Consider the following 27,646-nt stretch of genomic DNA (forward strand, 5'->3'; position numbering starts at 1 on the left):
ACTGCTTACTGGCTTTCTACAGTTAGAATAACTGAATGTGTCATTTACCCATAGAGAGCACATGAAACGTGTTCTGCGAATGAACCTAATCTGACGCTGTGCTCACATGTGTGAATGGATAGGACAGATTAGATCCAGGTGATTTCTCACATTCGGTTCAGTTCAGATGCTCCTGGTTTATGTTACACAGGCAAGGGGAGGGTTAGAGGATAGAGGGGTTGTGGATGTTAAAGAGAAGATAAAATCTTGGAATAATGGAAAAAGGTAAAGCTGCTTTGAAACAATGCAACATTGTAAAAAGCGCTTTACAAATCAACTTGAATTGAGTCGAATTGAAAAAACGAATTGTTTACATTTCTGTACATTTAAATAGTGAGAGATGACTATTGGGTGAGATCTTCAACACAGTTTCTATATCAATGCTTGCACTAACTACTTTTCGGTTTTTACTTTTCATGGGTTTCGATGCCGTTTCATTTATTGTCTACGCCTACTTGTGGTTTCCTTTTCCTCAATTACAGTACAGTAATTCAGTAAAAGAGAGAATTACATATTCAGACGAATATTTGTAATCCAGCACACATACATGCTTTTATATGCTCACACAAACCACTATGCTCTAAGGTGCTTCACAATGCCTTAAAGAACGTTTTTGTCTAAATGGTTCCATTAAGAACCTTTAACATCCGAAGAACCTTTCTGTTTCACAAATCAGGCTTCGTCAGATTATAAAAAGTTAAGAAAGAGATGGTTCTTTGTGGAGCCAAAAATGGTTCTCTATGGCCCTGTGAAGAATCTTTTAAGCACCTTTATTTTGAAAAGGGTATCTTGAGGATTAGTCACGATGGTCAATGGTTTAATTCCTTAGAACGTGAATGCTGTTAAAATGTATATGCAATGTAGATCGCATTCAAGCGTCAAGCTAAATGCTTATATCTAGGTTCCTGTGCGTTCTGATGCTTTTCTGACAGAGAAGTTCCTTTCGCCATTTATGGGTTACGCTCTGTGCGTGTTTATATAAGTAGAGCCTGTTTATGTCCGTGTATGTTTGTGTGTTGCTGACTGTCACATGACTTTTCCAGAGCTGATCCATTCTCGAAGCATTGTGCCGTTTATGGGTTCCACCGAGGGACAGCAGTTTCAGACAATCCTATTGGATGAGGAGAAAGGCAGATTACTGCTAGGTGTTAAAGACCACATCTACCTGTTGGATCCAGACAACATCAATAAACACCCCAAAAAGGTAAACGCACAACTTTAAGAGATCACATCTGCAAACATGTAGAATCAGGTTTGTGTGAAAGGCCTGTTAGAAACTCTCACTATGTGTGGTCTGGGACAAAACTGGGCTTTCCATGGAATTATTTAGAAGCCCGCAGATGGATTGACAGAGAGCCCTCCAGGGCAAGAGTCTGGTCAGTAAAATGGTTTTGAATAGTGTAGTGTTTTCATTACATCTGAGGAATATAATGGAGTCTTATGAACCAAGTTTTTTGGTGAAGTATGCTGTCCGGCCTTGTCTTTTGACATCACATGTTAATTAGCCTGTGTGTTCTTTAGCTTTTTTAGCTGTGTGCATTTCTGTGTATGTAAGACTTAATTCTTATATTCCTGGGGTTTGATTAACATAGAATCATTTTATAAATGTTTTTCTTCTGTTGAACCCAAAAGAAAATGTTTTAAAGAATTTGTGAAAACGAACCGTTTTGGGGGCACCTTTGACAACCGTTTTAATGGTAGTCATTAACATTCTTTCAAATATATTTTTTGTGCTCAACAGAACAAAGAAATCTATACAAGTTTGGAACAACTTGTTCAGTAATTCATGGCGGAATGTTCATTTTTGGGTGAACTATCCCTTTAAATTTAAGATGTTCAAATTCTTAAGGGTTTATACTTGGACAACATTATCTAGATTAAATTTTAGCACAAATCAGAAATCAGAAACTGTTTATACTGCCGTAATCTCACAAAAATTGCTGACAGAAAGTCTCTGTTTAGCTTATAAATACATTATGGTGGTAAATGTGTGTTTATGTGTGTGTAAGATATATTCCTCAGCTCACTTCAAACCTTCTTAAAAACTCATAATCTTTAAACTGTCAGTTCACCGATCTGCAGATTCCCATAGCATCACCTACGGAGCTACAGGGCTGACCTTACAACATCACACCTTTCAATCACTGTCCCCACGGTGGTCTCATGACACTCTCTCATCGCACGCACACACACACATACACACACACACGCACACGTATGTTTTATTATCTCCGTGGGGACAGTCCATAGGCGTAATGAGTTGTATACTGTACAAACTGTATATTTTATTGCCTAACCCAACCCCTATACCTAAAGATCAAAGAAAACTTTGATCATTTTTAGATTTTCAAAAATTATAATTCTGTACAATTTATAATCTTCTGTGCCCGTGGGAAACTCAATTTTGGTCCCAAGAGTGACACGAGTCCCCATGAGTTGATGTGCATTCAGGTTTAGGTCCCCACTAACATATAAAAACCAAGTCCACTCACACACACACACACATTCGCGCTGATCCTTAATGGTTGCACCTGTAATACAGATCTGCAGCAAAGATTTACAACAATAAACACAGAAATAGAGGCAGACTTCCAACAGCAGGACTGTGCCAAAGCTATGAACATTCTACAACCATCTGTTGAGCTGCATGCTCATGTGTTATCATAACCTGGTCTTTGTTTGTAAGTGTTTTCGTTTGTATTTACTGTATGACGGTATGACCCATGGGGGGTTTATAGGATGGAGGGCTTTAATATGTACTGTATCAGTCCAGCAAATCTTCAAAGCACCGTTATGTAAAGTCATCTCACGAGCATGTGTAATCATATGTAATCAGAGCGGTTAGCTGGATAGCATGTAACATGTAGTGACGGCTCTCAGAGGTCAAGGTCACAGGTCAGCCCTCTGCATGCTAAGCGCTTAAGATATTTATAACATTTGTGCCAGACCTCCGTCACTGTTTATCTGTACACTCTCTCTCCCAGCTCCTTTTTGAGTTTTAGCAAGAGCGTATGTTTTTACAGTATTTCATGTGTACAGCCCTTCATCTGGTGTATACACAATGGATTTTGTTTAAAATCCTGCTTTAAGTCACGGCATGATCTCAATCCAAATAAAAGATTTTTGTAAGGTTTACAGTTGACGGTTAATTACCTTCCTTTAACGATTCTATTACAAAGTTGCTATTGTAAACAGTTACACTGACTTTTAAGGTATAAGGTGTTTGTCAGGCCTGATTTAGTTGATTTCAGGTGTTCTTATGTTACTAATGTTTTGTGTGTGTTTCTCCTGCAGATTAGCTGGCCAGCTCCGAGAGACAGGGTTGATATGTGTATCCTGGCAGGCAAAAACCCTCTTGTAAGTATCTGTAAGAATAGATGTTGTTGAATGAAAGCGTACAGTCTGTCTACTGTAAAATAGTTAATAATATTAAAGGGAGACCGTTTATGTCAGCTTGCTTTATACGTCTGTTAAATTGTTTTACAAGCTCACATTCTTTTTCTTCCCGCCACAGACGGAATGTGCTAACTTCGTACGAGTTTTGCACAGCTACAACCGGACCCATGTCTACGCCTGTGGCACCGGAGCTTTTCACCCCACCTGTGTTTTCTTAGAGGTCAAAGGTTACAGAGAGGCAAGGGCGTACATTACTGACCATTTTTTCCTTCGAGCGTTTGACGAACGAAATACTAAAAAAACATATTTTCGTCTCCGCTATCGTCCTGGCGTTGCTTAATTCGTCTGTAGTGCCCCACTGAACTAAATTTACTTTATTTCTAAAAATTAAGAATCTTTTAGTGATTGTAAAATAGTTCTGTTTAAACAAATAAAATACAGGGTGGACGGAATTTGTTTAATACGCTACTGGCTGAAATATGAAAATGTTAAATACAGGGTTTTTTTTATAAATGGGGGACCTTCAACTGTTTCTTTGAAACGTGTCTCCGAATTGCAAAGGTCGTCTCTGGTACACACACACTTCACAAATTTTCTGGAGGGATAACCGCATTCTACTGATTTAACTCCCGAAAAGTAAAGGTAGAGACAACCGCATTTATAAAAATTCCACACAATGTGTACAGAACACACTAGTTGTTAATGACATATTTAAACGTCAATTAGAGTTGCGTGTGCTTTTTCTGTATATGCATTGCAAGAAAATCACGTGAAAAGATGTACAAGTGTTTATTATTTCACGTGTTTTGAACTGGGCTAGTTGCGAAAAACCGGTAAAGTGACAGCGTTGCCAGATATTTTTGTTGGAAAATCAGCAAACAAGGATAAGCTACAAATACACCTAAAAATTCAACATTTTATATTTGATAAGACCAACAAAAAAACGCTACATACTAACTTCATAAAGAATCTATAGCTTCGTGACAATGATCAAACTACACACGTTTATAATTACGAGAACATGGCAACACTGGGAGAGCACTTTGTGAAGCAGCCACCTGACGACAAACAAAACACAGCTTCTCTCTTACCGGTACTTTAACTCAAAGTGTCGAACATAACCAATCTTTACCAGAAAACAACATACCAAACAGGTTAAACTTATGGGATTCATGTTTCTTTACTGCTGCGGTCAACCTGTTGCTGTAGTTACACTCTCAAAATGCAGCAGTAACATCCTTTCCACACACACATGGACCGATGGTTTAGTGAATTTACGACATATTTAAATGGGTTTTCCCAAAACTTTGCAGTGTGTGCGGCCTTAAAGTAGTTTATGTGACTTCTTAACCTGAACTGATTTTGGTTCACAATATTCATTCACAATTCCCACTGATGCATCATTTGACTCAAATTTTTTGTTGTTGCTTTTATGCAGTTTTACTTTTTTTCTGGAGCTATTTGCTTTACCATGCTTACAGGGAAAATAACGCTGCGTAACTTCTATGTGGTTCTATGTGGTTGTAGGACAGCTGGCTTCATCTCCACAGCACCAGTGCTGAATCCGGTCGACTGAAATGTCCTTTTGATCCACAACAGCCTTTCGCTTCGGTACTGACAGGTGAGACTGGCTCCAAAATATTTCCTTCTGTAAACAGAAACCTCTCTGAAGCATTTTATCTCTTTCACACGTAATGGGCTCTCCACCAAGTTAAACCATTTTGCTCTGTTTTGTTTGCGAAACATTTGTTTCAAGTTAAAATGACCCTTTGGTTTCCAGTGGTGTGCTGTAGAGAAATGTCACACCCTGTCAAGAGTACCAGCTGTAAACATTCCGGACTTTCCAGTTTTTTCCTTGTGCTACATTTTTGTATGAAATGGCTGGTATTTTAGCGTACAGACCGGGTTTTTCCAGCTGAGCGGAGTTTGATTTATTATAGTGATTTGTCATTATAGATCGACTTCCTACCAGGAGCTGGATTGCTACAATGTAGTTTCAGTGGAAAGACACGATTTACTAAAGTTGAAAGGAAATAGTTCATCCAAGAATGACAGCTATCATTTACTAAACCCCATGTCGTTCCAAACCAGCGTTTCGTACAAAATTTCATGTTGCTCTTATTTATATGACAGAAGCATATTGTAACCAGCTCCAAAAGGGTAAAATAGCACTATAAAGAAGTCAGTTCGTCTATATTTTTTTCTTCTGGAACCATGTGATAACTTTGTGAAAGAAACAGACCAAATTCTGCTTCACTCTAGCTGTCATATCTACAGTTCACCTATTTTCGGTAAGCCATGTCTTAAACAGTGTTATTAAGTGTATTTCTTGCTCTGACAGACATAATCATGAGGAAGAAACTCAGAACGAATACAAATTTCCTTCCATGCTATTCTAAGAGTTTCTCCAAACAGCAAATGATAACGGAGATAGAAATCACCAAATGAGTCTTATAGCATATGGTCCATAAACCCTTTGGTTGTCATGGATCCTGCAGAGTCTTGCCAAACTTGTTTATAGAACATACAATCCCAGCTGGACTTGTATATCAAACGTGAGGAAACGGCAAGAGAAGACAGTCAGTCGCAGTAAATGTTCCTTTATTGCAGTCAGACTGACCTCAGCCCTCTGTTTATTCCCTTTCTCTGTTTTCAGATCAGTATCTGTACACTGGCACCACTTCGGATTTCCTGGGGAAGGACAGCACGTTTAGCCGCTCTTTAGGCCCATCCCCTGACCAGCAGTACATCCGCACGGACATCTCTGAAGACTACTGGATCTATGGTCAGCCTTCATTTTATAAACACATCCTCCCTATATAGCATAGCTTTTAGATGTCCCACCTTATAACCCATTTAATGGTAGCTCAGTGGTGCGATTGAAGATGTCGTATCTTCTTTTGAATTTATATATATTGTTTTTGTCAGCAACAGCTCCAAATACAACATTCAGCAAAGTTCAGATGAAGGGGTGACTGTGCCAATGGAACGAAACAATCTTTTCCCCACAAACACACACAAAAATAAACATGACCTATTTGCCACAGAATGGGCAAAACCAAAATTACAGAACTGATTCCATGACATACGCAGCCATTAATATACATGTGTCACTCACTTTGATTTATTCTGGCATGAACCTGTGGGAATGTTATTTTGGCACTGAATGGGGTGGCCACCTTTAAGGTGTGTTCCCAAAACGTGATATATATCCTGACAAATTAACAGAAATGATGCCAGAGTCATAATATTTGATGAGTCGGTTTATTTCCTCAGACACGTCGCCTGGTCAGACCTGTGCCAGTGTGTACAGAAGAGCATTTGCTGTTATTAGCTCGACTCCAAGCTTTGAGATATAAAGCCTACCCATAAAAAATGTCATGTAACTTGTAAATATTACTTTTGGATTTCTACCTCTTAATGATGTTGAAAAATTACCCCATGCTTAAAAAACCTAATGTGGTAATGTGATATATCTTTTGGTGATGCATTGGCAGAACTACAGTAGAATCTTTGTGCTTAGTTTGGAGACTGAGAATAAAAACGCTGTAATTCTTCATAACCATATCTGAATTACCACCCAACTGCTGGCATCTCTCAATTTTCCATCTTCCTTTTATCTTCTTTCTTCTTGTATTGTCTCTTATAGAGAGTCTACTATAATGTGCTCTTTGTTAACTCATTAAGACCTTAATGCACGCTCAGTTTCAGCCGGGGTTTTTACCAGTTGAATCAATTTAATGTAGTTTAGTTTAGTTTAAATCTAGTTTTAGATTGTAGTTTTTCCTACAATAAAGACCCATTAGAGGTAAGGTCTGAGCCCAAAACTGAAATGCCGTCCATTTTCACTAAACAGTAACACAGACACAAACAGTGGGCATTTATAGCCGCAGAAATTTTTTTGAGACCATTTCAAATTCAGTTTTTCTGATTTTAAAATGTACTTCTACTCTAGGTAAAACTATCGTTTTTGTTTAATTCTGTGAACTTCTAACAATATTTCTACAAAATATCGAATGAAAATACTGTTTCTTTTTGCATTTATTTGTAAAAAATTAAACAGGTAAAAAAACATAATAGACGCTTTGTATTTTTTCAGACCTGGAATTTTGCAAAGAAAACAAGTTCAGATTCACTTATACGTAATACAACAGTATTATTTCTACATTATTAAGTTAAAGTTATTTTATTGTGTGATAACCTCCATTTTATCAGTCTTGTTATACTTTCAGTCTTTCACATTGCTGTTGGATATGTCACTCCGGAGGTTTGATTGTGTTGAAACAGACAATGGGCTGGAATGGGCACAATACATCTAGACATGCAGATTAAATAAAAATTTGGAATGGTATCTTTATTTTTTCCTCGGCTATATAAAAACTTATCTGCAAATCTTATAAAGGGATTGGAGGATTCGTGTCAGTTATAAATTAAATCTGACCGTCTTTTCTCTCTCTTGTCCCCACAGAGGGCAAGTTTATTGCTGCCCATCCCATCGCAGACACCTACAACCCTGACGACGACAAGATTTACTTCTTCTTCCGAGAGGCGTCCCGTGATGGAAGCACAAAGGACAAAAGCGTTCTGTCTCGTGTCGCCCGTGTCTGCCGAGTAAGTGACTGATCAATGACTGAATTACCCTTATCTTTTTTATCTCTGCCCTCCCCCGCATTTAAGATTAAATGTCCTCCTCCTGGGAAGGGAGGCTTCCTGGTAGACTCCCCTTGATGTGATCTACTGAAAGCCGACCAAACCGCCGCTGTCAGGTGGGGTAAATCATATCAGAGGCGTGCTGTGTAGCTGCTGCCCAGGTCATTGTTCAAGATGACAGTGGAAATCCTTCATGGAGTAACAGAACAGTGCTAAGTGACTCCACTGTGTTCCTCATGTTGTTTAAACACAGTTAATATAGAATAAAAACCATCTATTAAAACGTTTAAAATGCTTTTCAGAGCATCATCTTAAAAATGTATGGCGCAGTGGTTAGAGCATGACACTAGCAATGCCAAGGTCAGGGTTTCAATCCCAAGGGATTGCAACTAGTCATGAAACAAACGTATAATACAATGCAATGTCAGTTCATTTGGATCAAAGCTTCTGCCAAATGCATAAATGTAAATGTCCTTAGGTCATTCCAAACAAAAACGAGCAATGGGATCATTGCACAAGCAGCTCTTTCATGTTAATGGAGTGTAGGAAGGATGCCCACTTTAAGGAATTTTGCTGTTTGTAAACATGTGATCTTGGGTACCTTGCCAAAACCTTAAGTAATTTTCTAATTTTCTGGCCTTTCAAAACTCTAAATTGCCCCCATGGTTTCCATTGAATGCGATATAAACCAATGCCATGTGTTTTAAACACAATCCATGTGGAAAGACAGTAGGCACTTGATTAGACACAAAGAGGCAGTGTTTGACTCAAAAAAAGTTTTATTAGCTGAAAGCTGAAAAGCCATAAAGATGCATTTTTCTTTGTCATTGTTTAAGTAACATTACAATGTCATAATTGTACCGGGCCTACCAAACAGAGGATATCCAGTAGATCACACTCAGAGAGAGTCATGGTCTTGTTCATTCATTTATTTGTTAACGTACTTTAACTTGTTTTTATAACGCTTGCAAGAGTGTAAACTGTGAGCCCACAAATTTAAGAAAAGCTGCCAGAGATAGAGAGCAGTTTGCTTGATGTTGTAGGCTCATCCTCCCAGGCTCTGTCCTATAAAAATTCCAAGCCCTATTGCAAAATTCTTCTTTGTGAAGCGGGCGGGATTTTATAGCTTTAGGAGTGAGCTGTAAAGCCATCCGAGGCCAGATTCCTCACTGGATAACTGGCCCAACACTGGAGAGGGCATCTTTGAAGATTAGAGAATTTAGAGACCGCCACTCTTAAACCTCTTTTAGGTCTTTTTCTACTTTTTCTGAAGTGTCGTTCAAAAATAACAATGGCGAAGGCGGAATATGTTTGCTGCTTAAAGTGGGTGTATGTGAAATCGGCGGAGTCCTTTGATTAAACTCTTTTGGCAATATTGAAAAGATAGCCTACATTTAAGTGTTCTCAACATGCTTTCTCCGTCTTCAACTCTGTGTGCTTTATTGTGTGTCCAGAGATCCGTGAACCTGTTCTTGGAGAATTCATGGAAAGGGTCGTTATATTCCCATTATAAACTCACGTCCCTCGTTCTAATCTGTTAATTGTTCTCTTTTGCCTTTGTGTGTCTTTCTCTCTATTTGCGTGTTTGTGTACCTCTTGAGTATGTGTGTAACTGAGGAGCGTGTGGTTTTCTGTCGTCTCACTCTTAACGAAATGAGTCACGGTAATGAGAGGCAGATGCAGGTGTACACCTCACACTATTGAGCTTTTGTTTATGAAGTCTATGAAATAAAGTTTTGAATTCTTAACATGATACAGATGTGCTCTCAGATAGATAGATTTCAGATTAAAAGATTTTGTGTGTTTGTGTGCAGAATGATGTTGGGGGCTTGAGAAGTCTCACCAATAAATGGACCACGTTCCTCAAAGCAAGACTTGTGTGTTCCATCCCCGGACCTGATGGCGTTGATACACACTTCGACGAGCTCCGTGAGTGATATGTTGTGTAATCTCTCGATCACACATAGATATTTTCACTATATATAAGATCATACAACTAATAGACTTACATTTTACTCAGTAGACTCACTATAAATCTCCTAAATCTAACCCTCACACAAACAAATCTTATGACAGTATTATATTTAAAATACACATTTAAAATGAATGAGTTGGTTTTTGTCATTTTAAAAAATTGAGCTGTAAACACGTTTGCAAACTTCCAAACACACACACACACTTCCCTTCTGTTCTTTTTCAAAACACACTTGAGATTCATCACATTTTCTTGGCATTGTAAGAATGAATGTTCAGTGATGTGCTTATGTATTTGTGTGTGTGTTGCAGAGGATGTCTTTCTACTCCCTAGCAGGGATGAGAGAAGTCCAATGGTGTATGCGGTGTTCACCACCACAAGGTAAGATCCAGCTGCAGATTTTATCACTATAGTGTTTGTGGTTTTGTTCAAATCTAAAACATTTGGCAAATGTTTATCATTAGCTTATCATTTTAATACCTTATCAAGTCTGTTTCCAATTAAATATGACAGCTAAAAACCTGGTTGCCAATTTTCCTTACAATTTATGTGTTTGGGTTCTGCAGTGCTATCTTTAAAGGATCAGCCGTGTGTGTGTATAACATGCAAGATATCCGTGCTGTGTTTAATGGACCATATGCTCATAAAGAGGGACCGGAGCATCGCTGGGTGGAGTATGAAGGCCGCATCCCATATCCACGACCAGGCACTGTCAGTGACGTTTTGTCTTTTCCTTTGTTTTTACATGTAGAATCACCCTGACTGATTCTATGAAGTTTAATACATCACCACTAGAGGGAGACAAAATACAGAATATATTGTCTATACTGTGTATAATTGAAAATGCAGGATATGACTCAAAATGTCTAATGCTGTCAAAGACAGTAACATTATTAGTATCAGGGCATATTCATCAATGCCAATATATATTTGTTTTTTATTGTATTTTTTTGACACAGTGCCCAAGTCGGACGTATGATCCTCATATAAAAACCACTAAAGACTTTCCAGATGAAGTCATCAGTTTCATACGAGTACATCCGCTCATGTACCGCTCCGTCTACCCAATAACGGGACGACCCATCTTCACACGTATCAACACAGAGTACAGGCTCACTCAGATCGTCGTGGACCGTGTGTCTGCTGAGGACGGACAGTATGCTGTTATGTTTTTGGGCACTGGTAAGAAAAGCCAAGATTTGTGATATTATGAAAGTCAAGAAAGTGCATGGCCTTGCAATAATTTAATTTATAATTAAGTTCTACAGTAGATAAGACTTGATGTAAGTATAAATGACATAACTTGCGGACTAACCAGCAGGTGGCAGTAGAGCTTGGAAGAGAAACAAGAAAATTCAAACGTGTGTGTGTGTGTGTGTGTTTACAGATACAGGTTCAGTTTTGAAGGTTGTAAGCATCACTCAGGAAAACTGGTCCACAGAGGAGATCCTCTTAGAAGAGCTTCAGGTGTTCAAGGTAAATTTATAAAAGTACACACATGAAGCATTAAGAAATTAATACACACAGACATATTAAGACATTTATACATTCATTATTTTCAGAACCCCAATCCTATCCTCAACATGGAAATATCCTCAAAACAGGTAAGACGAGAAGTTTTCAAATTTTGTTTAAGTAAACTGAAGTTTTTAAACTTTTTTCTATTAAACTAAACTCTTCAACTTGGGAATACACGATCTGTTTTGCATAGGCTATAACTTCTACTCAAGAGAATTTATCAGCAAGCTGTTTTTGTTTCTGGTGTATCACAGGGATATTTGTCATGTTTTAGCAGCTGCGTATCTGAAGGTTCTCAAGCCACTGTTTTAAAATTGATGTGTTAGGACTTTCTTTGTTTAGCTTTTCATTATCAGAGTTTTATGATAAGTGTGTTGCTTTTGTTCTTGTGCCATACCTTTCATTCGTCTTTTGCACTCCCGTTTGTCTAGTTATCTTCTGAAGTTCATGGTTAAGATTGCTTTTAACCCTAAACCCTAAATCTTCTTTCTTCCTTTCTCTAGAACCACAAGGTTGTTTCAATAAGCCATCTGGCTAATATTTTTGGTAAATAAGTTCAAAGGGCCAATTCTTTTGTCAGGTTTAGCTTCAGTGTTATATGCAGAAATGTTTTTGTGTCTTTAGTGTAGGTTTGTCAAATGATTAATCGTGATAAATCGCATCCAGGATAAAAGTTTGTGTATACAGAATATATGTCTGTGCATATTAATTTTGATATTTAGGAAATATTTATGTATTTATTTATATTTACCTATAATTTAAATTATATATGTTTATAAATTCGTATATATTTTTCTTAAATATATGCATGTATGTGTGTGTTTAATTATACAAAATTCACATGTACATTGCACAAACATATATAATGTAAACACAAACTTTTATTGTGGATGCGATTAATCGCGATCAATTATTTGACAGGTCTACTTTAATGGAAGGAAATTGTTAAACAGATAAAAAAGGGTTTCAAATAACAAAGATTCTGCTTCATATTAAACACCACATGATACACAGCTTTCATTTCAACATCCTTTTTCGGAGTTTGTGTTTCTATTTTCTGTGTAATATATATATATAAAGTATATAGTCACACGTTTACCTGCTGTTTTAAGAGGATGATTCTGGGCAAAAACAGCACAGAATAAACTTCAAACGACTGACATTTACTGATAACTCTATTAGAAAGGCTGCACCAGTAAGCACTTTTTTTGTCATTGCGTCTGGTTTAGTACTTTGTGTGTTTGTGTGCGCGCAGCAGCAGCTGTTTGTTGGAGGAAGCGACGGGTTGGTGCAGGTGGCCCTGCACAGGTGTCATATTTATGGACAGGGCTGCGCCGAATGCTGTCTGGCTAGAGACCCGTACTGTGCCTGGGACGGCACCCAGTGCTCCAGATACATTCCAGCCTCCAAAAGGTAACGCACACAGACCAATAAAGCCATTGTCCCAAAGAGTCGATGTAAAGCCATGACATTCAAAGAGTCAGCACTTTTGTTTAGCAGTCGTTTTCTTTCGCACACAAACACGCATCGACACAAACACCCACACATGTCCTGCGTTATCCCTGAGATGTGCACAGCATGCAGTTTGATGCTCCAAGGTGTTTGGGGAGAGGGGAAAGTTAAGAGAGAGAGCTTTGTGATGCCCTCTTTCTGACCTACTTCTGCAGGGTGAGTCGTTTCCTGGAGTTCAGCACACAGAAGAAAATGATAAATATTTGATTTTCCTGTGCCACAGGGCGTAGTGGGAATGGCCCGGACAGGCAAATTGATTAAAGTTGCTTTGTTGTTGAGATGATGTATGTGAGCTGCCAGAGAAGTTTTCTTGCCCTTTCTCTCCCTGCCGTTCCGGTCCGACACTGACGCAAGGAGGCCAGGTCAGTCCTACAGGGAGAGAGAGAGGGCGACAGAGGGATGCTGAGGGCGAGAGATGTAAATTGTTGAGGATTGTTGACGTGTCAGATTGCCGTGAGAGTTTCACATTCATCATTGGTTGTTTGTTACACGTCAGAAAGAGCTGAGGATGTTTTTCTTGTCTGTGGTCGCTCTTGTCTATGTAGTTCCAATGAACGGCCACTGAACTGTTTATACAACTCATTGCACTACATTTCTCGTCTTCTGAAGTCATATGTTAGGTTTATCTTTCCCTGCAAGTTAAAGATGAGAATTGTCTCTGTGTTCGTCTGAAACGAGGTAAAATGTAATATGTGGAGTCAGAGTCTTTGCCAGTCAGTTTTCTTTATAATTTATGAATCAATTAAACAACTCATTTTGAATTGAACACACCGCACATTTAGTTTTTTTATATTTAAGTGTCTTGTTGTTGAATTCTGCATCTGAAGTTTAGACAGAACAGTTGCCTAGAAAATTGATAAATGGATGCAAAATGTGAACATGTAAGCTTTTATTTCTTTTGTTTAAGCAGCAGTTCTTAATAAGGTTTTTAAAAATCAGTCTGAACCGTTCTTTTGTGTGTGATGTATTTATGCATACAGGAGGGCCAGAAGACAAGACATCAAACATGGAGACCCATCCAGCCATTGTTGGGACACTGAAGATGGTAAGAAGTCATGTCATGAAACATAAAAGCACTTAAAGCTCTGTTTTGTTCTGAGATGCTGCATTGTCCTGTGGGGCTCACATAATGGACCTCCTAAAAAATACCTTTCAGTCTTTCAGTCTTTCTCTTCATCTTTCACAACAGTGTTGGGGAGGAACGTGGAGGAGAAGGTGATGTACGGAGTGGAGAGTAACTCCTCTTTTCTTGAGTGCGTTTCTAAATCCCAGCAGGCCCAAATCCGCTGGTTTTTACTGAAGCCAGGAGCGGAAAACCGCCAAGAGGTACCACTGACATGCATCTACATACACACTCATGTGCTCCATTTCAGTGATTCTTGCCCTACATTTTTGTAAATATATATAAATATTTTTTCTTTGTCTGTTATGTAGCAACTGAACAGTTTGAACTCTAAATAGGGTCCAAAAATGAATGTTCCCTATTCAGTAAAGGAGGGCTTCGAGGATATGCTTTTTTCCAACGGTGACACAGTATTCGTGATTTCAGCCCATTTCTAACATTTGATACACTTTAATTTGCTTACTTATAGAGCTGTCAAAGGATTAATCGCAAATAATCGCATCCAGAATAAAAGTTTGTGTTTACAAAATATATAGTATGTCTGTATACTTTGCATATTAATATTGTATTTATAAACACATACACATGCATGCATATACTTAAGAAAAGTAAAAAACATAAATTAATAAACATATATATATATATATATATATATATATATATACAATTTCAATTATTGTATATATAAATACATGTATGCATATGTTTTTGTGTTCATAAATAAAAAAATAATATGCCCAATAGACAGATATTATGTTAACACAATCTTTTATTTTGGATGATATTAATCACATTTAATCTTTGACAGCCCTACCTCCATACATTCTTGGATTTAGATGGTACTATAAGATTTTCTTCAATACTATTTTGTTATTGCTTTTTAGTATCTTGTATTTCATCATCAGGAATTATTCACTGTGTATGTTGTGTACAAATTAGGTGTATTATCATATTTTCCATCCTAATAATGTGGTTTGGCATCATACAGTCTTAGTCACTGGACAATCTCCAGAAACTGATTTACAGAAACTCTTAACCCCCATGGTGCGTAGATGTTGCATAATTCAGATCATATTCCTTAACAATGTGTGTCGACACAGAGAACTCAAACTGTTCTGCTGGTAGTTCTGAAAACGGCCCGAGGCTCGTGAATTAACAGATCTGAGGGAACACAAACATGAAAATACAAAAGATAAGTGGACGAGTCACGCCCGATTATTTTTTATACAAGTTGTACTGAATTTCACCTCCTTTGTGGTTAGATCTCTGTCCCATTCTCACCACACACATTTTCTTCTGACTCTTTGTTCTGTAGAGTAGTGTTGCAATTGTGTGCAGTAGTGTGTGCTTGGTGCTGTGTGCGTGTAGTGTTGTAGATACGGAGGGTCACATGTTTGTTTGTGTGTGCTGTAGTTTAAAGTTTACAGTGCAGATACACAGGGGTCCTTCTAACCTTGTGGCTTTGGTTTTGTGTGTGTGTCGTCTTTGTCGGCTATGATGAATAGACAGGCCAAGGCCTGACTCTGAAACGGTAGATCAGCATATCCATTTATTGATCCATCCCTCCAACAATTATTCCCAGCAGGAGAACGTGTTGAATAATAGGGAGGCATGACAGAGGCATGAGGCAGAAGGTCAAATCGCAGCACAAACGTCATATCTGTGGTGCGATTCAAGATGAAACGCGCAGTTTCCTGCTTTCAGAAGGATCCTGAAATCCCACGTCTCGAGTAAACATTAGCCCTGCTGTGCATTTGTTTTATTTTAGTTTTCTTCCCGCTGTTTTCCTTCTTCTCCTTTTCGTTTTATCGCTCTGTCCTTCACACAGAACAAAACGTCAGACTCCCTACCGGCCAGCTGTTAAAAACACCTGCAGCACACACACTATCTCACACCTGGGGTGCAATCCTAAAATATCATCCCCCCCCACTACGGCTCGTAAAAGACAACAGTAAATGACAGAAAAGAAAACAAGTTTTTTTGTTTATGGGAATGTTTATTGGAATGCTGACAGGGTAAACACAGATATCTGTTTGTAGTTTGTGTTATACTCAGGAAACGTGACTCGTGAATTGTGAAGAATTGAACAATTCTGGATCCAATAAGCTTTATGACGAACCTGACACGCAGAAACCGGAATACAAGTCTCATCGCATCTGGTTTAAGTCTTTTGTGTGCGCTTCATTACAAAAGAACCGTTTTACTCAAAATGGCAAATTAGCTGAACCAAAGATGAACAAAATTGATTCCCATCATATTAACAGAATGATATATAAAAGGTTTTTTAGTTTCTTCTCAGAGACATTTGAATATTAAAATAGCATAAAACGCCCCAAAAATGATATTCGATATCGCATATAGTTAATACTGTTAACACACTTTTTCCAACAAGCGTATGTAACAAGATCTGTTTTACAAGGTTATGTCACAAGACATTCGGAGCTGATTGTTGATTCACGTGTCCAATGAACAAAAGACGTTCAGATTATAATGATAACTTCAAATAAAAAAAATGAATTGATATGAATAAAGGATTTTATTCAATATAAAAATAAAACCATGATTAATAACTGGTTTTCAATTCCCATTTCATCTTTCCTCATTTCTCTCTCTCTCTCTCTCTCTTATGCCTCATGTTTTCATCCCCTTTTTTATAACCAAAGATACTTTCCCTTAGGATTGTGGGTCGTTGATAGGCCACCTTGTATTTGTGATGGTGACACAGATCTTTATTGTTTGGGGTCTCTTTCTCATTTTTAGAGCCCGCAGACAGACTGTGTTCTATACGGAGGAGCCGCAGACAGACCGAGGCCCCATATTGTGGTTTTAATGCTTTTGACCCGATGCATTTTTTAAACCTGCGTCTGTGATCAGAGGCCAGTTTCCTCTTGCCCCCAGTTAAACCTTCAGCAAGAGTTATACGCCGTGATATACTGCCGGCATACAACACACCGTAACATCTCAATGAGACACACACGTGTTTCTTCTTGACTCTTTTTGTTTAAGCTTCGGTTGTCACCGGTTTCCTTTTATTTGAATTCTGTCGCACTGCACAATTCACAAACATGGAGATTTAAGAATTTTGCTTTAAATAGATGTTTGGCACGATCGTAGCTTCTGCGTGGTCTTATGTGTTTTTCAGATGGCAGATGGATTAGCATATGTCAATGCAGCGGTACGTCTCAGTGGATGTGTGTTTTACAGGGGTCCGGTATGCTTTGAAGCTTCGTTTCCCTCCGTTCTGTACAGCACAGCTGTATTGATTTAGTCCAGGACGACGGCGTGACTAGCAGGAGAAATCAGCAGGCACAAAAACACAGATAACCACAAAAATGAAAGAGTGAGGGAAGACGGAGAGTAACGGAAAGGAGGAGATAGATGAGATAGTAAAGCGGATATTGGGAAAATAAATATATGTGGAAGAAGGAAAAGGAGAAGGCAAAGACAGAGATAGAGATATCAGCCCAGACTGACATTTGTCTTTATTTGTCTAAAAGTTGAAAATAAACGTTGACAGATTGTGCAGTCTTACAGTGTATTTTTATTAGAAAAAGACACACACAGTGGATATAAATCAAACCCGATCATTGAACACCTTTTCGTTCATTTTGGACTCTGGATTTCCTCAAGACCAAGGGCATGTCAGCCCACCTTCTCCCATCCCACTTCTCTCTCTCTCTCTCTCGCTAGCATTAACGTGATCAGCTTGTCTGATTTGTCTAATAAGACTCTAATGATCAATCACATGGCTTAATGTGAGGTCAGGAGGAATCAGAGCGCAGAGGTTAAAGACCGATCTCTGACCTTGAGAGAGTCTCACTGTGGTCTCCTGGGCTCTGCGGTGCTTTTGAGCTGAATGATTTATGAGGAGAAACCCACCGAATGACACATGAATTCTCCTCTTGGGGCTCCCTGAATGCTGATTATGAGCAGTGTGATTTATTTTGTAATAAAAATTAATTGTGTCCGTCGTTGCAGATCAAACCAGATGAACGGATGATCGTAACTGAGCGGGGTTTGCTGATTCGTTGGCTCCAGCGCGGGGATGCAGGTTCGTACTTCTGCACCTCCCAGGAACACAGCTTCACCCGCACGCTTCTCCAGGTCTCCCTTCACGTCCTGGAACGCGGGCAAATTCAAGGACACTCGGGTTTGCAGGGATCGTCAGAAAACCCGGCCGAACAACGGCAGCTTTATAAGGATTACCTGCGTGTGTTGAGCGGCTCCGCACGCTCTATAGATGAGTACTGTGAAACGCTCTGGCACAGAGAGAAGAAGCAGAAGCAGAAGGGCAAATGGAAACACACGCAGGAGTTTCGCAAAAACAGGAACAGGCGTCACCACTAGGGGGTGCCAGTCATAACAGTGCCTGCCTAAGAGAGCGGCCAGTGTTGGATTCGGTTGTGAGGTTAGAATGGGTCACAATGTTCACCAAGTAGTGTGGATGAGCTGCCTTTTGAATTCAGTACCAAATAGAAAGAGTCTTGTTTATAAAACAAGAATTTGCATCATTTGGTTTCAGTTAAATGATCCAAATGTACCATTTACAAATTAAGCTTCGTACAATAAATGTGTATGTGACCAGAAGTCAACTTGATTTCTTTTTGAAATATGTCCCAATCTCGAGGTTTATTAAAGCCGCATTGGACTAGTAGACCATGGCATACTAAACTTCAAGCCTCCTTGACTTCTATAACCTATAATCGTATACACACAGGGGTCGTCGAGTCTTTATTCTCACTGGTAACATCTGGATGATGGTCTTTCAAAGCACCAGTTCGTTATGTCTTAATTTTAATCAAGAACTAAACGCATTCATGTTGAATGCATGTAAATATTATTATTTTTTGTACATGAAATTGTGCATGCTTACTATAATTGACTGTTTTTTTTTTGTCTTCCGAGTCTACCATTATAACCAAGCATCGACGTTACATCATGTAAAGGACATTATTTTTGTATGTTTGCAATGTGTCTTACTGTAGGTTGTTTGTTTAAGAGGCTATTTAAAATAACAATGTTATTAAAATAAAATCTTTTGTATTTCCACTTAACTGTGCAGTAAGGAATGTACAAAATATGAACTTTACTCTCTGACAATGAGTGTTATTTTATAGTATTTAAAAGAATAACATTAAAAAAGTATTATTTTTTAGTTTGTGATATAAAATAAAATATGAAATTCCATAGCGTAGAAATCAAGATATTGAAAATTTGAAAGTAAAAATTTGAGTCCTTTAAGTTATTATGTATAAACCATGTGGGATGAAATAAACCACACTTGTTTAGCGCTGGTCCTGAAACATTTCCTGTTCCAAAATATATATATATTTATAACCAATTTAATGTTAAACAAATATCCTTAAGGTTTAATTATATATGTTTAAGATTAAAATTAAATAAATAAAAACAGAAACGGGCGTGCTTCTGGGCCATAATGTCTATAATATACATAGATACTGCTGTCATTATGTTTCAGTCCAAATAGACATACAGAAGCAAGCCCAGTTGTATCGCATATGATATACCATGACTCCACTTCTAAACAAGAGTCACGCAGCGGCACTATTATGATTGATGTGAGAGATGCCATCACTGGGCAGCGGGTGCTCTTAAGGTCAACCTGCCTCAAATCAGATTAGAAAGAGTATGAACTCCACACACATATTTTACAATACCTCCTGACCTCAGATAACCTCACTGCCTGGAGCTGTGTGTGTCTGTGTGTGTCTCTGTGTGGGTGTGTGTTTTCAAGGTCAGCGCTCCTCTCCCGTCAGGATTTCTCATCTCCTCTCATTTGGTCAATAGTGCATGTGATGCCCCCGGAGGAAGTCAATGTCAACAGGTCATGCTTACAAACACACGCGCACATGCAAACGAACAGCTCTTTTTCTGTTTCAGTATTAGAGATGAACTTTATTAGAAGCAAGGCTTGAATGAACTGTGTAAAATAAATAAATAATAGCAGAAGATCCATCAGAACTTTGACAGAGAGGTTTTTCTGTCTGAGCCGGGGCACGGCCGGCGATGGCAGTGACAGCCACATAGGGAGCGCAGTCAAGGGGAAATGACTGCTTCTTGGCTGATGGGAAAACTCATTTATCAGTGCTAAAGTCTCGGGAAGTGGCGCTCTCTCTTCCTGCACCTCCTGCTATGGCCAAGACAAGCAGAAAGTAATATTTTCTCTCCAGAATGCCCTCCTGTAGAGGTGATCGCTGGAGATCTTTAACCATACAAGAGCTTCTATTAAAGGAGACTTTCTACTTTAAGTCATGGTGGGTCACAGGTGGCGCGGGCTGCGGACGGACAGAAACAGAGAGGCAGACAGAAAGTGCACGAGAGAGAGAGAGAGAGATTGGATAGATTAGACAATCCATGACATCTATACAGACGAGTTTCTTCGCTAATAATCGTCTGGATTGGGTTGCTGGAAAGTTATTGCATTTGAAAATTGTATTTAAAGTAAGTACCGTCATTTCAACATGACTTAAAGAGTCAAAAAGAAATATTTGGAAATTTTGCTTAAAACATTTCTCTGTTCTGTTAAACACAAAAGAAGATATTTTGAAGAATGTAGGAAAGCAATCCGTTCTAGGGCACTTGACTACCATTGTTATTATTCCCACTATGATAGTCAATGGTGACCAGTGACTGTTTGGTTACAAGCATTCTTCCATAAACCTTTCTCGGTATTCATCAGAACTAAGAAATTTATACAGATTGAGAGTAAATGATGACAAAATTTTCGTTTTTGGGTGAACTGTTCCCTAAAAGCACCTGTCTCGATGGGCAATGTCTCTTGCATATCCGTTAAATTCATTTTATTCTATTGGAAACGGCATGTCAGGACTAAACTGGCTCTTGCATATCTTATCATGAATGCTGACCATTTATGAGCAAAGATGTTTTCCGGCAGCCAGGCAAAATTGTGTTGGACTCTGATTTGGCTTGGAAGTAAACAACAAACCCATTTGCTGTGTTTCAAAATCAAATGAGCTTCCAACCCGGGCAGCATTTTATGACAGCATTTTCATGTTTGTGTATTCCCACCTTACTCCCACTGGACACCGGGCACGCGATGATGATGTCCTCTAAACGACACGGACAAATTGAGACCTGGAGCGAGAGCTTCTCACAAACATTCCAGCAGCATTTTCCTAACAGTTGCTTCTGTTCCAGGTGTGGTATGTGTTTTTGAGTCGGACTCATTTGCGGATGTATCATCACTAATTTTGTAACGTTATTTTATGCGATTCGCTCCTGCGGTGCATCCGGCACACAGGGTTTGCACATTCCTTGCGGCAAGCCTGCGGTGTTCCGGAAAGCTTGTGGAGGGAAGAAACAAGGGAACGGCTTACAGCCCTTACTCATTTGGATGTTCACATGTTCTTCATGCTCGATGAAGGTGTTGCTCGATCACTGAAAACTTTTATTTAAATTACAGTAATTGTTTAGCAGGTTGTAACCAAAGGACTGAACTTATCTCAGGTTCTTAGCTTTGAGTTTATCACAGCATTCTCTCCCTCCATGTTAACAAAGCTGATGAATATTTCAGGTCATGTGTTTGAGAGCTTTTCAAGCTTCATTGTTTATTTATTACTCGGAACAAATCTTCACTACCGCTTATCAGAACCAAAAACGAATCCAAACAAAAACAAGAGCTCGGTTGTGATCAGATGTTATTCGTATTCCTAAATTTAGGCCTTTCTTATTTCCATATCAAATTAAGAGCATTAAACAGAACACTGTTATATTGTTCTGGTGTCTACAAATGAGGAGTCTGTCCGTTTCGAGCGGGTTTGCTGAACCTAAAGGGAGTAAAAGGAAACTTGAAGCATAAAGTGCGGGTGATGCTTGTTCACGTGTTAAACATTGTGTCGCCGAATAAATTTGTATTACATTTGCACATTTTGACCGAAAATTTAATCTAGAGTGACTTAAAATATATTCAAAGTGTACATTTTTTCATTGTATAAAGTCCGTGCAGTTATTCTTGTTTTTTTTTGACATGTTAAATTTGTTTTACATAAATAGCAGCAGGGGAATGTTTGTATGAGTTGAAACAGGAGCTGGCAGAATTGACTTATCAAAACAAATGCCACGGACACGCATACAGGATTCAGATATCAAGGAGGTACAGGGTACGTTTGGCAGAATATTACAGGGCAATTACGTTCTTCCAGATGTATACCACGGCGTTGACAGATAAAAAGAGAGAGATAGAAGCGTCCTTTAAGCCGTGTCGGGGTTATTGATTGTGTCCTGGGGGAAAGTGGGCAGAAGGAATGTATGACACAGAGAGAAACAGTTGTTACCTCTGAGGGGGTAATAACTACCTGTGCGGCTCACATCTGATTTATACCTGGTGCTCCTGCGCCTGAGATCTGCCACTACACGCCGATCACACACAGGTATAGAGTGATGTCTTCATTCACAGGAAACATTCGTGTGTCTGTATTTAAGCTGCTTTTTAATTTCCTATCTCTAGTATAACAGGTCCCAGCTGGTTTAAGACATACACCACGGGACTGTACCATACCTGTCAAGAATTACTTGCGGCCCACTGTACCAAAAAACGAATAGTCTGCAAGTAATTACAGTAAAATTCTGTCAAATATACCTGGAGAGAGATTGCGCATAGGTATGTGAACTCATAATTGCCTTCATTGATTTCGCCAAAGATGGAGATTTGGAGTTCAGGGGTCGAATGGTTGAGGATTGGGTTACAGCTCGCACATGTGCTCATCTGAATTCAGTTCTCCCCGGTCTTGATCACACATTATGAGTAAACGTTTGTTGATTTAGGTTCAGCGGGAAGCCTCGGGGTAGGGTACGCGTGTCACCGACATCAAAGTTGACGGAGGATGCCGGTTGGCTTTTACCTGACAATATTTTGGCTCGCTCTGTAGATGTTTTGAAAGATGAAAGAATGGTGGATTTTGTGGTGGGTTTGGTAGTAATCGTGTTCGTATTGTTTGACGTTTTTGAAATGTGAAAGGACAGGGGTCTGGCGTTGTAGTTCTGATCGCGTTACGATCCTCGTTTCATGAATTTATATGTGATTATTTGCTCATATTTCATTTTGGTTTGAAGTGGTCAGCTTTAACACTGTGGGTAGCTTTACCGTGGATCGCTGAAAACAGATAAAGTTGAACCAGAAATTCTTTTACCAAATATAATGATATTTACTTAAGTATAATGCTGGAAACATTAGAAAACCATTCTGGTAAGAGTCTACCGATGTTCTGTAATAAAAACGACAAACAAAATAATACTTATATTTAGTAAACTACCTAAAAATGTCTGTCAGATACAAATCAGATGTATTTCTCCAGATGCAAGGAATTTTACATATAACTAGTCTAAATATATGAGTTAGGTTTTCTTGCAAAAAAGTACAATATTATAGTTAAAATGAATCTATAGGTCATTCATAATAATGGAAACTAGGTTCGCTAGGGTCCTACACAAGGCTTTAGTTTACCGCGTCGGCACGAAGTGGAACGATTATGCAATGAGAACGATTCAACACGATGGTGGAAAATAAGTTTAAGTTGAGGAAACAAAGTTAAAAAAAAAGATCTATAGCGACATAAACAATAAACATATAAATAACATAATGACAAAAATACAATCTGAAGCACACCATGCTGGTAGTGTGTACAAGGTTTTCTTCTTTCTTCTTCTTTAAAGCACCCCTATAACTCACTAGTAAACATTGGTCGTTTAGAAATAACTTAAAAAATTATTCCAAGCCCTCCTTGGACAGATTTGTACAAATATGCAATGGTGCAGTTGTTGTGTTTTACTAAACACATTGAGAAATATACAGCAACAGGCAGTTCCATCAGACTTGAAAGTGTGCAGTACGTGTGCATGCACAGCTCAGATTAGGTTTGGGAATGTTAGCTCGTGAATTGCAGACTAGTGAAGTTTGACATTGTTTTGGCAAATGTTCAGAGCTACGCTGTTGAGTCCACAATGAACCTCTCAGTGCATGTCAGAGATAATTTTATTCAAACGTCTTGCCATTGTATCCGTGCCGTGTGCTACGGTGAGTGTTTAATACATTCATAATATCATACGTATTCCATTGGCTCTGCTGAAGAAATGCTTTCTTTCTGAAAAAAATACAATAGAGAATTGAATGCTGTCGCTCATTCTTTTGTTATCTGGGTTTTCTACATCTTTTCAGTCAGAAACATCAAGTATTAAATATGTTGTTGTCATTATGGACATTGTTGAAAGGTGGAGAAAATCTTGCAAGGTTCTTCAGAAATTGGGGCTTTTTCAAAATGAATAAACAAATTGGTACGTGAATAGTTTATGTGCCATAGTTAGAAAATCTTATGGCTTTATGATGTGTTTTGTACTGACTACTAGTAATGGTAAATTATTTACTGCCATTACTATTGGCAGAACCACCAGAAAAGTATTCCTGCATAGACTGTACATTGGCATCATGTCTCTGTATTAATGTTGCATTATAATGATAATGTAGATATTGATTTAATCGTTCAGATAGAAGGACAAATAAACTTCAGTGTACAATCGTATGTTTTGTCTTGCATACAGAGGTACACAAACACATTTTAATAATCTATAAACATGTAAGGATTTAATTTCATACTGTGGCATACAATATTTTGTTTAAAAAACATCCTTATAATAAAACAACAGATTTACAGAGATATATTTTATCAACTCGCCTACGAATGTGTTTGGGAAACAGTGAAAGGGCTTCAATGCAAAGTTTGAAATTCTAGAGCGCTCCATGACACGAGTTACTTCCGCATTCCATTCTTCCAACTTATGTCAATAGATCCTCCTAAATATTACACGTAACACTATTAATGCAAGAGACACAATAAAGAGTGTGGCTGTGGTATCACATTTTGACTGAACTGCTGTGTAATGGTTTGCTTTCACCAGGAGATTGTGAAGAATGATCATCTGCTCTGGTAAGATGATACATGTATGTCATCTACAACTGGATTTTATCACAGGGTGGGTATGTAGTCATTGGTGTATTCATTTCCTTAATAATAATACATGAGTATTTCCTTCAAATGTTGTGTTTGTGTTTGATATTTATGCTGTTTTGAGCCATGCCTGTATTTCAGATACATTCTGAGAGTACTGCATGATACTGTACATGATATTGTTGTATTAAAACCATTTTAATAGCTTTGATAAGAGAGGGTAGACAAATCGAATAAAGGGCTAACAAACAGACACACATATTGTAGGCGATCACAAACCAGCATTAGATTTTCTCTTCAGGTTGTTGTGTCTCAAAGACTAAACAACACAAGTGTGTTCTTGTGATTTATTGATCATTAATACGCTCTCCATCACTTTAGGGTGAGATCAGATTTTCTCCTGCGCTGGAATGAAAAGCACATTGACTGGTAGCATGTTTCTGGAGCGCACTGCAGAGAAGGTGTCAGATTTTATCTTACATTATCACTTACTCCTTTCTCTCGTTCAATCGCTTCTTTTTTCTGTATCTTATTCCTGGAGAGTGGGTGACAAGAGGACATTTTTATCCTCTTCAGAAATCTGATTTAGAAATACTTGATCGAAATTAGTGTGACTGTTTTAAGCCTGTGTGTGTTTTATTCATTTTCCTGAAGATATTTCCAGAAGGGTGACTTGTGGGTCAGGGGAGGGCTTAGTCACAATATGAGTTTGATCCATGGGTCACGATACACTTTTCTGGAACATATCAACATACGGACCAACAGCAGTCATATGCAAAGTTCAGCATTTGATGTTTTTGAATATACCCAGTGCATGTAAAAATGTCGTAAATCATCATGTCATATTCAATAGTTTGTGAAGAAATTTGACATTTACAGAGGAGATGTCTGTAAAATATTTCAATGTATGAGGGAAGAAATGTTTCACATGATCAACATATTACATTATCAAGATTATTAACCTTAATTTTAACTCATTATGTGTTCATTTATGAGAAATGGGTTCAAGTCTGTAAAGATGTTATGAAGAGATTTTATCCCGGATAGACTTGCACGTAACGGGCATGAATAGAACCTTTAATATTTGATGATAAAATGATACGGCAAATGGGTGACTGGAAGCTAAAGTATTATGCGGAGGTGGGTCAGCTGATAGTGGTCACGACTTTTGGTCCAAGTCTTTTATCTCTGTGGTATCATTTCAAGCGCCAAACCTCAGGCAGCACATAAACCTGCACTCCAGGGTTCAGGAAAGAGACCAATCCTGTCCAGAAATCTCCTCCAAACATGTCTGTATTATTAGCTGTGTTATTTCTATAACTCTCAAAAATATTTTGATTTATCTTTTTTACAGAATGAAAAATGTGGCAGTGATTCCATAGACACAATCCTCTTACGTCTTATTATATATCTAGTTTTTATTTATTTATTAGACTTGATGTTGTGTGTGTGTGTGTGTGCGCGTTAATCTGTATAACTAACAATTAATGAGAATTGGGTAAATTAATTTGAATATTTTTTCATAAAATCACTTTAAATAAAGGCCTTCATTGTGAAAAGCCTCCAAAAATGCTTCTGTAGAAAATTGCTAATTTGTTTAAATCCACAGCGTGCTGGAATCAGCATGAATGTTAAATAAAAGCATCCTCCCAGCTAAGTAAACCAACGTGCCAAGAGAAACACTCAGCATGTGTTGTTTCATTAGGTAAATGCTACCCGCTGGCTGACGACACAAATGAACCGCTTTCATTATACAGCATCTTTAGAAGTGATTTACCGTCGTGATTCTGTGAGGTTCGTGTTTACACATAATACCAAAATATCTTAAATTTACCACCAACAACTCGACCCTAACATTGCTTCAGTTTAATCTCTTTACGAATATGCCAGTCATGATTACAAAAAGATTGCTTTTTTTTCAGTTTGCCCACCAGCTTGATTGTGGACTTTTTTGTCTCAAAGTACTCTATTTATTTCCTATTCAAGATTTAAGATATTTATTTGTCTCACGCAGTAAGTTATACAATGTGGTTTAATGTGAATCTGTTAAACTCGCTGTCTTTTTGCACTGTGCAAAAATGTTTGAATATATACAGTATCTCACATAAGTGAGTACACCCCTCACATTTTTGTAAATATTTTATCATATCTTTTCATGTGACAACACTGAAGATGACACTTTGCTACAATGTAAAGTAGTGAGTGTACAGCTTGTATAACAGTGTTATTTGCCGTCAAAATTTGCTCCCCATTCACACCTGAGACATTGTAACACTAACGAATCACATGACACCGGGGAGGGAAAAGGGCTAATTGGGCCCAATTTGGACATTTTAACTTAGGGGTGTACTCACTTTGTTGCCAGCGGTTTAGACATTAATGGCTGTGAGTTGAGTTATTTTGAGGGGACAGCAAATTTACACTCTTATACAAGCTGTACACTCACTATTT

At 38.3% G+C, this 27,646-nt stretch overlaps 1 protein-coding gene across 5 annotated transcripts in view; it reads left to right on the forward strand.

Moving 5' to 3' along the window:
* sema3d (sema domain, immunoglobulin domain (Ig), short basic domain, secreted, (semaphorin) 3D) overlaps window positions 1-19,267 on the forward strand; it is a 34,313-nt gene extending 15,046 nt beyond the window's left edge. For all 5 annotated transcript variants that reach the window (XM_056766390.1, XM_056766389.1, XM_056766387.1 and 2 more), the window contains 16 exons: window positions 1,083-1,243; window positions 3,334-3,396; window positions 3,554-3,673; window positions 4,963-5,056; window positions 6,092-6,220; window positions 7,904-8,046; window positions 9,900-10,014; window positions 10,372-10,441; window positions 10,627-10,771; window positions 11,020-11,242; window positions 11,448-11,536; window positions 11,623-11,664; window positions 12,834-12,991; window positions 14,071-14,135; window positions 14,280-14,416; window positions 18,192-19,267. In XM_056766390.1, the coding sequence (XP_056622368.1) occupies window positions 1,083-1,243; window positions 3,334-3,396; window positions 3,554-3,673; window positions 4,963-5,056; window positions 6,092-6,220; window positions 7,904-8,046; window positions 9,900-10,014; window positions 10,372-10,441; window positions 10,627-10,771; window positions 11,020-11,242; window positions 11,448-11,536; window positions 11,623-11,664; window positions 12,834-12,991; window positions 14,071-14,135; window positions 14,280-14,416; window positions 18,192-18,560 (2,123 nt within the window). In that variant the 3' untranslated portion in view covers window positions 18,561-19,267. The remainder of the gene's footprint in view (window positions 1-1,082; window positions 1,244-3,333; window positions 3,397-3,553; window positions 3,674-4,962; window positions 5,057-6,091; window positions 6,221-7,903; window positions 8,047-9,899; window positions 10,015-10,371; window positions 10,442-10,626; window positions 10,772-11,019; window positions 11,243-11,447; window positions 11,537-11,622; window positions 11,665-12,833; window positions 12,992-14,070; window positions 14,136-14,279; window positions 14,417-18,191) is intronic.
* Window positions 19,268-27,646: the final 8,379 nt, after the last annotated feature.

The sequence above is a fragment of the Triplophysa dalaica genome, chromosome 14 (assembly GCF_015846415.1).
Source record: "Triplophysa dalaica isolate WHDGS20190420 chromosome 14, ASM1584641v1, whole genome shotgun sequence".
In the NCBI taxonomy this organism is placed as follows: Eukaryota; Metazoa; Chordata; class Actinopteri; order Cypriniformes; family Nemacheilidae; genus Triplophysa; species Triplophysa dalaica.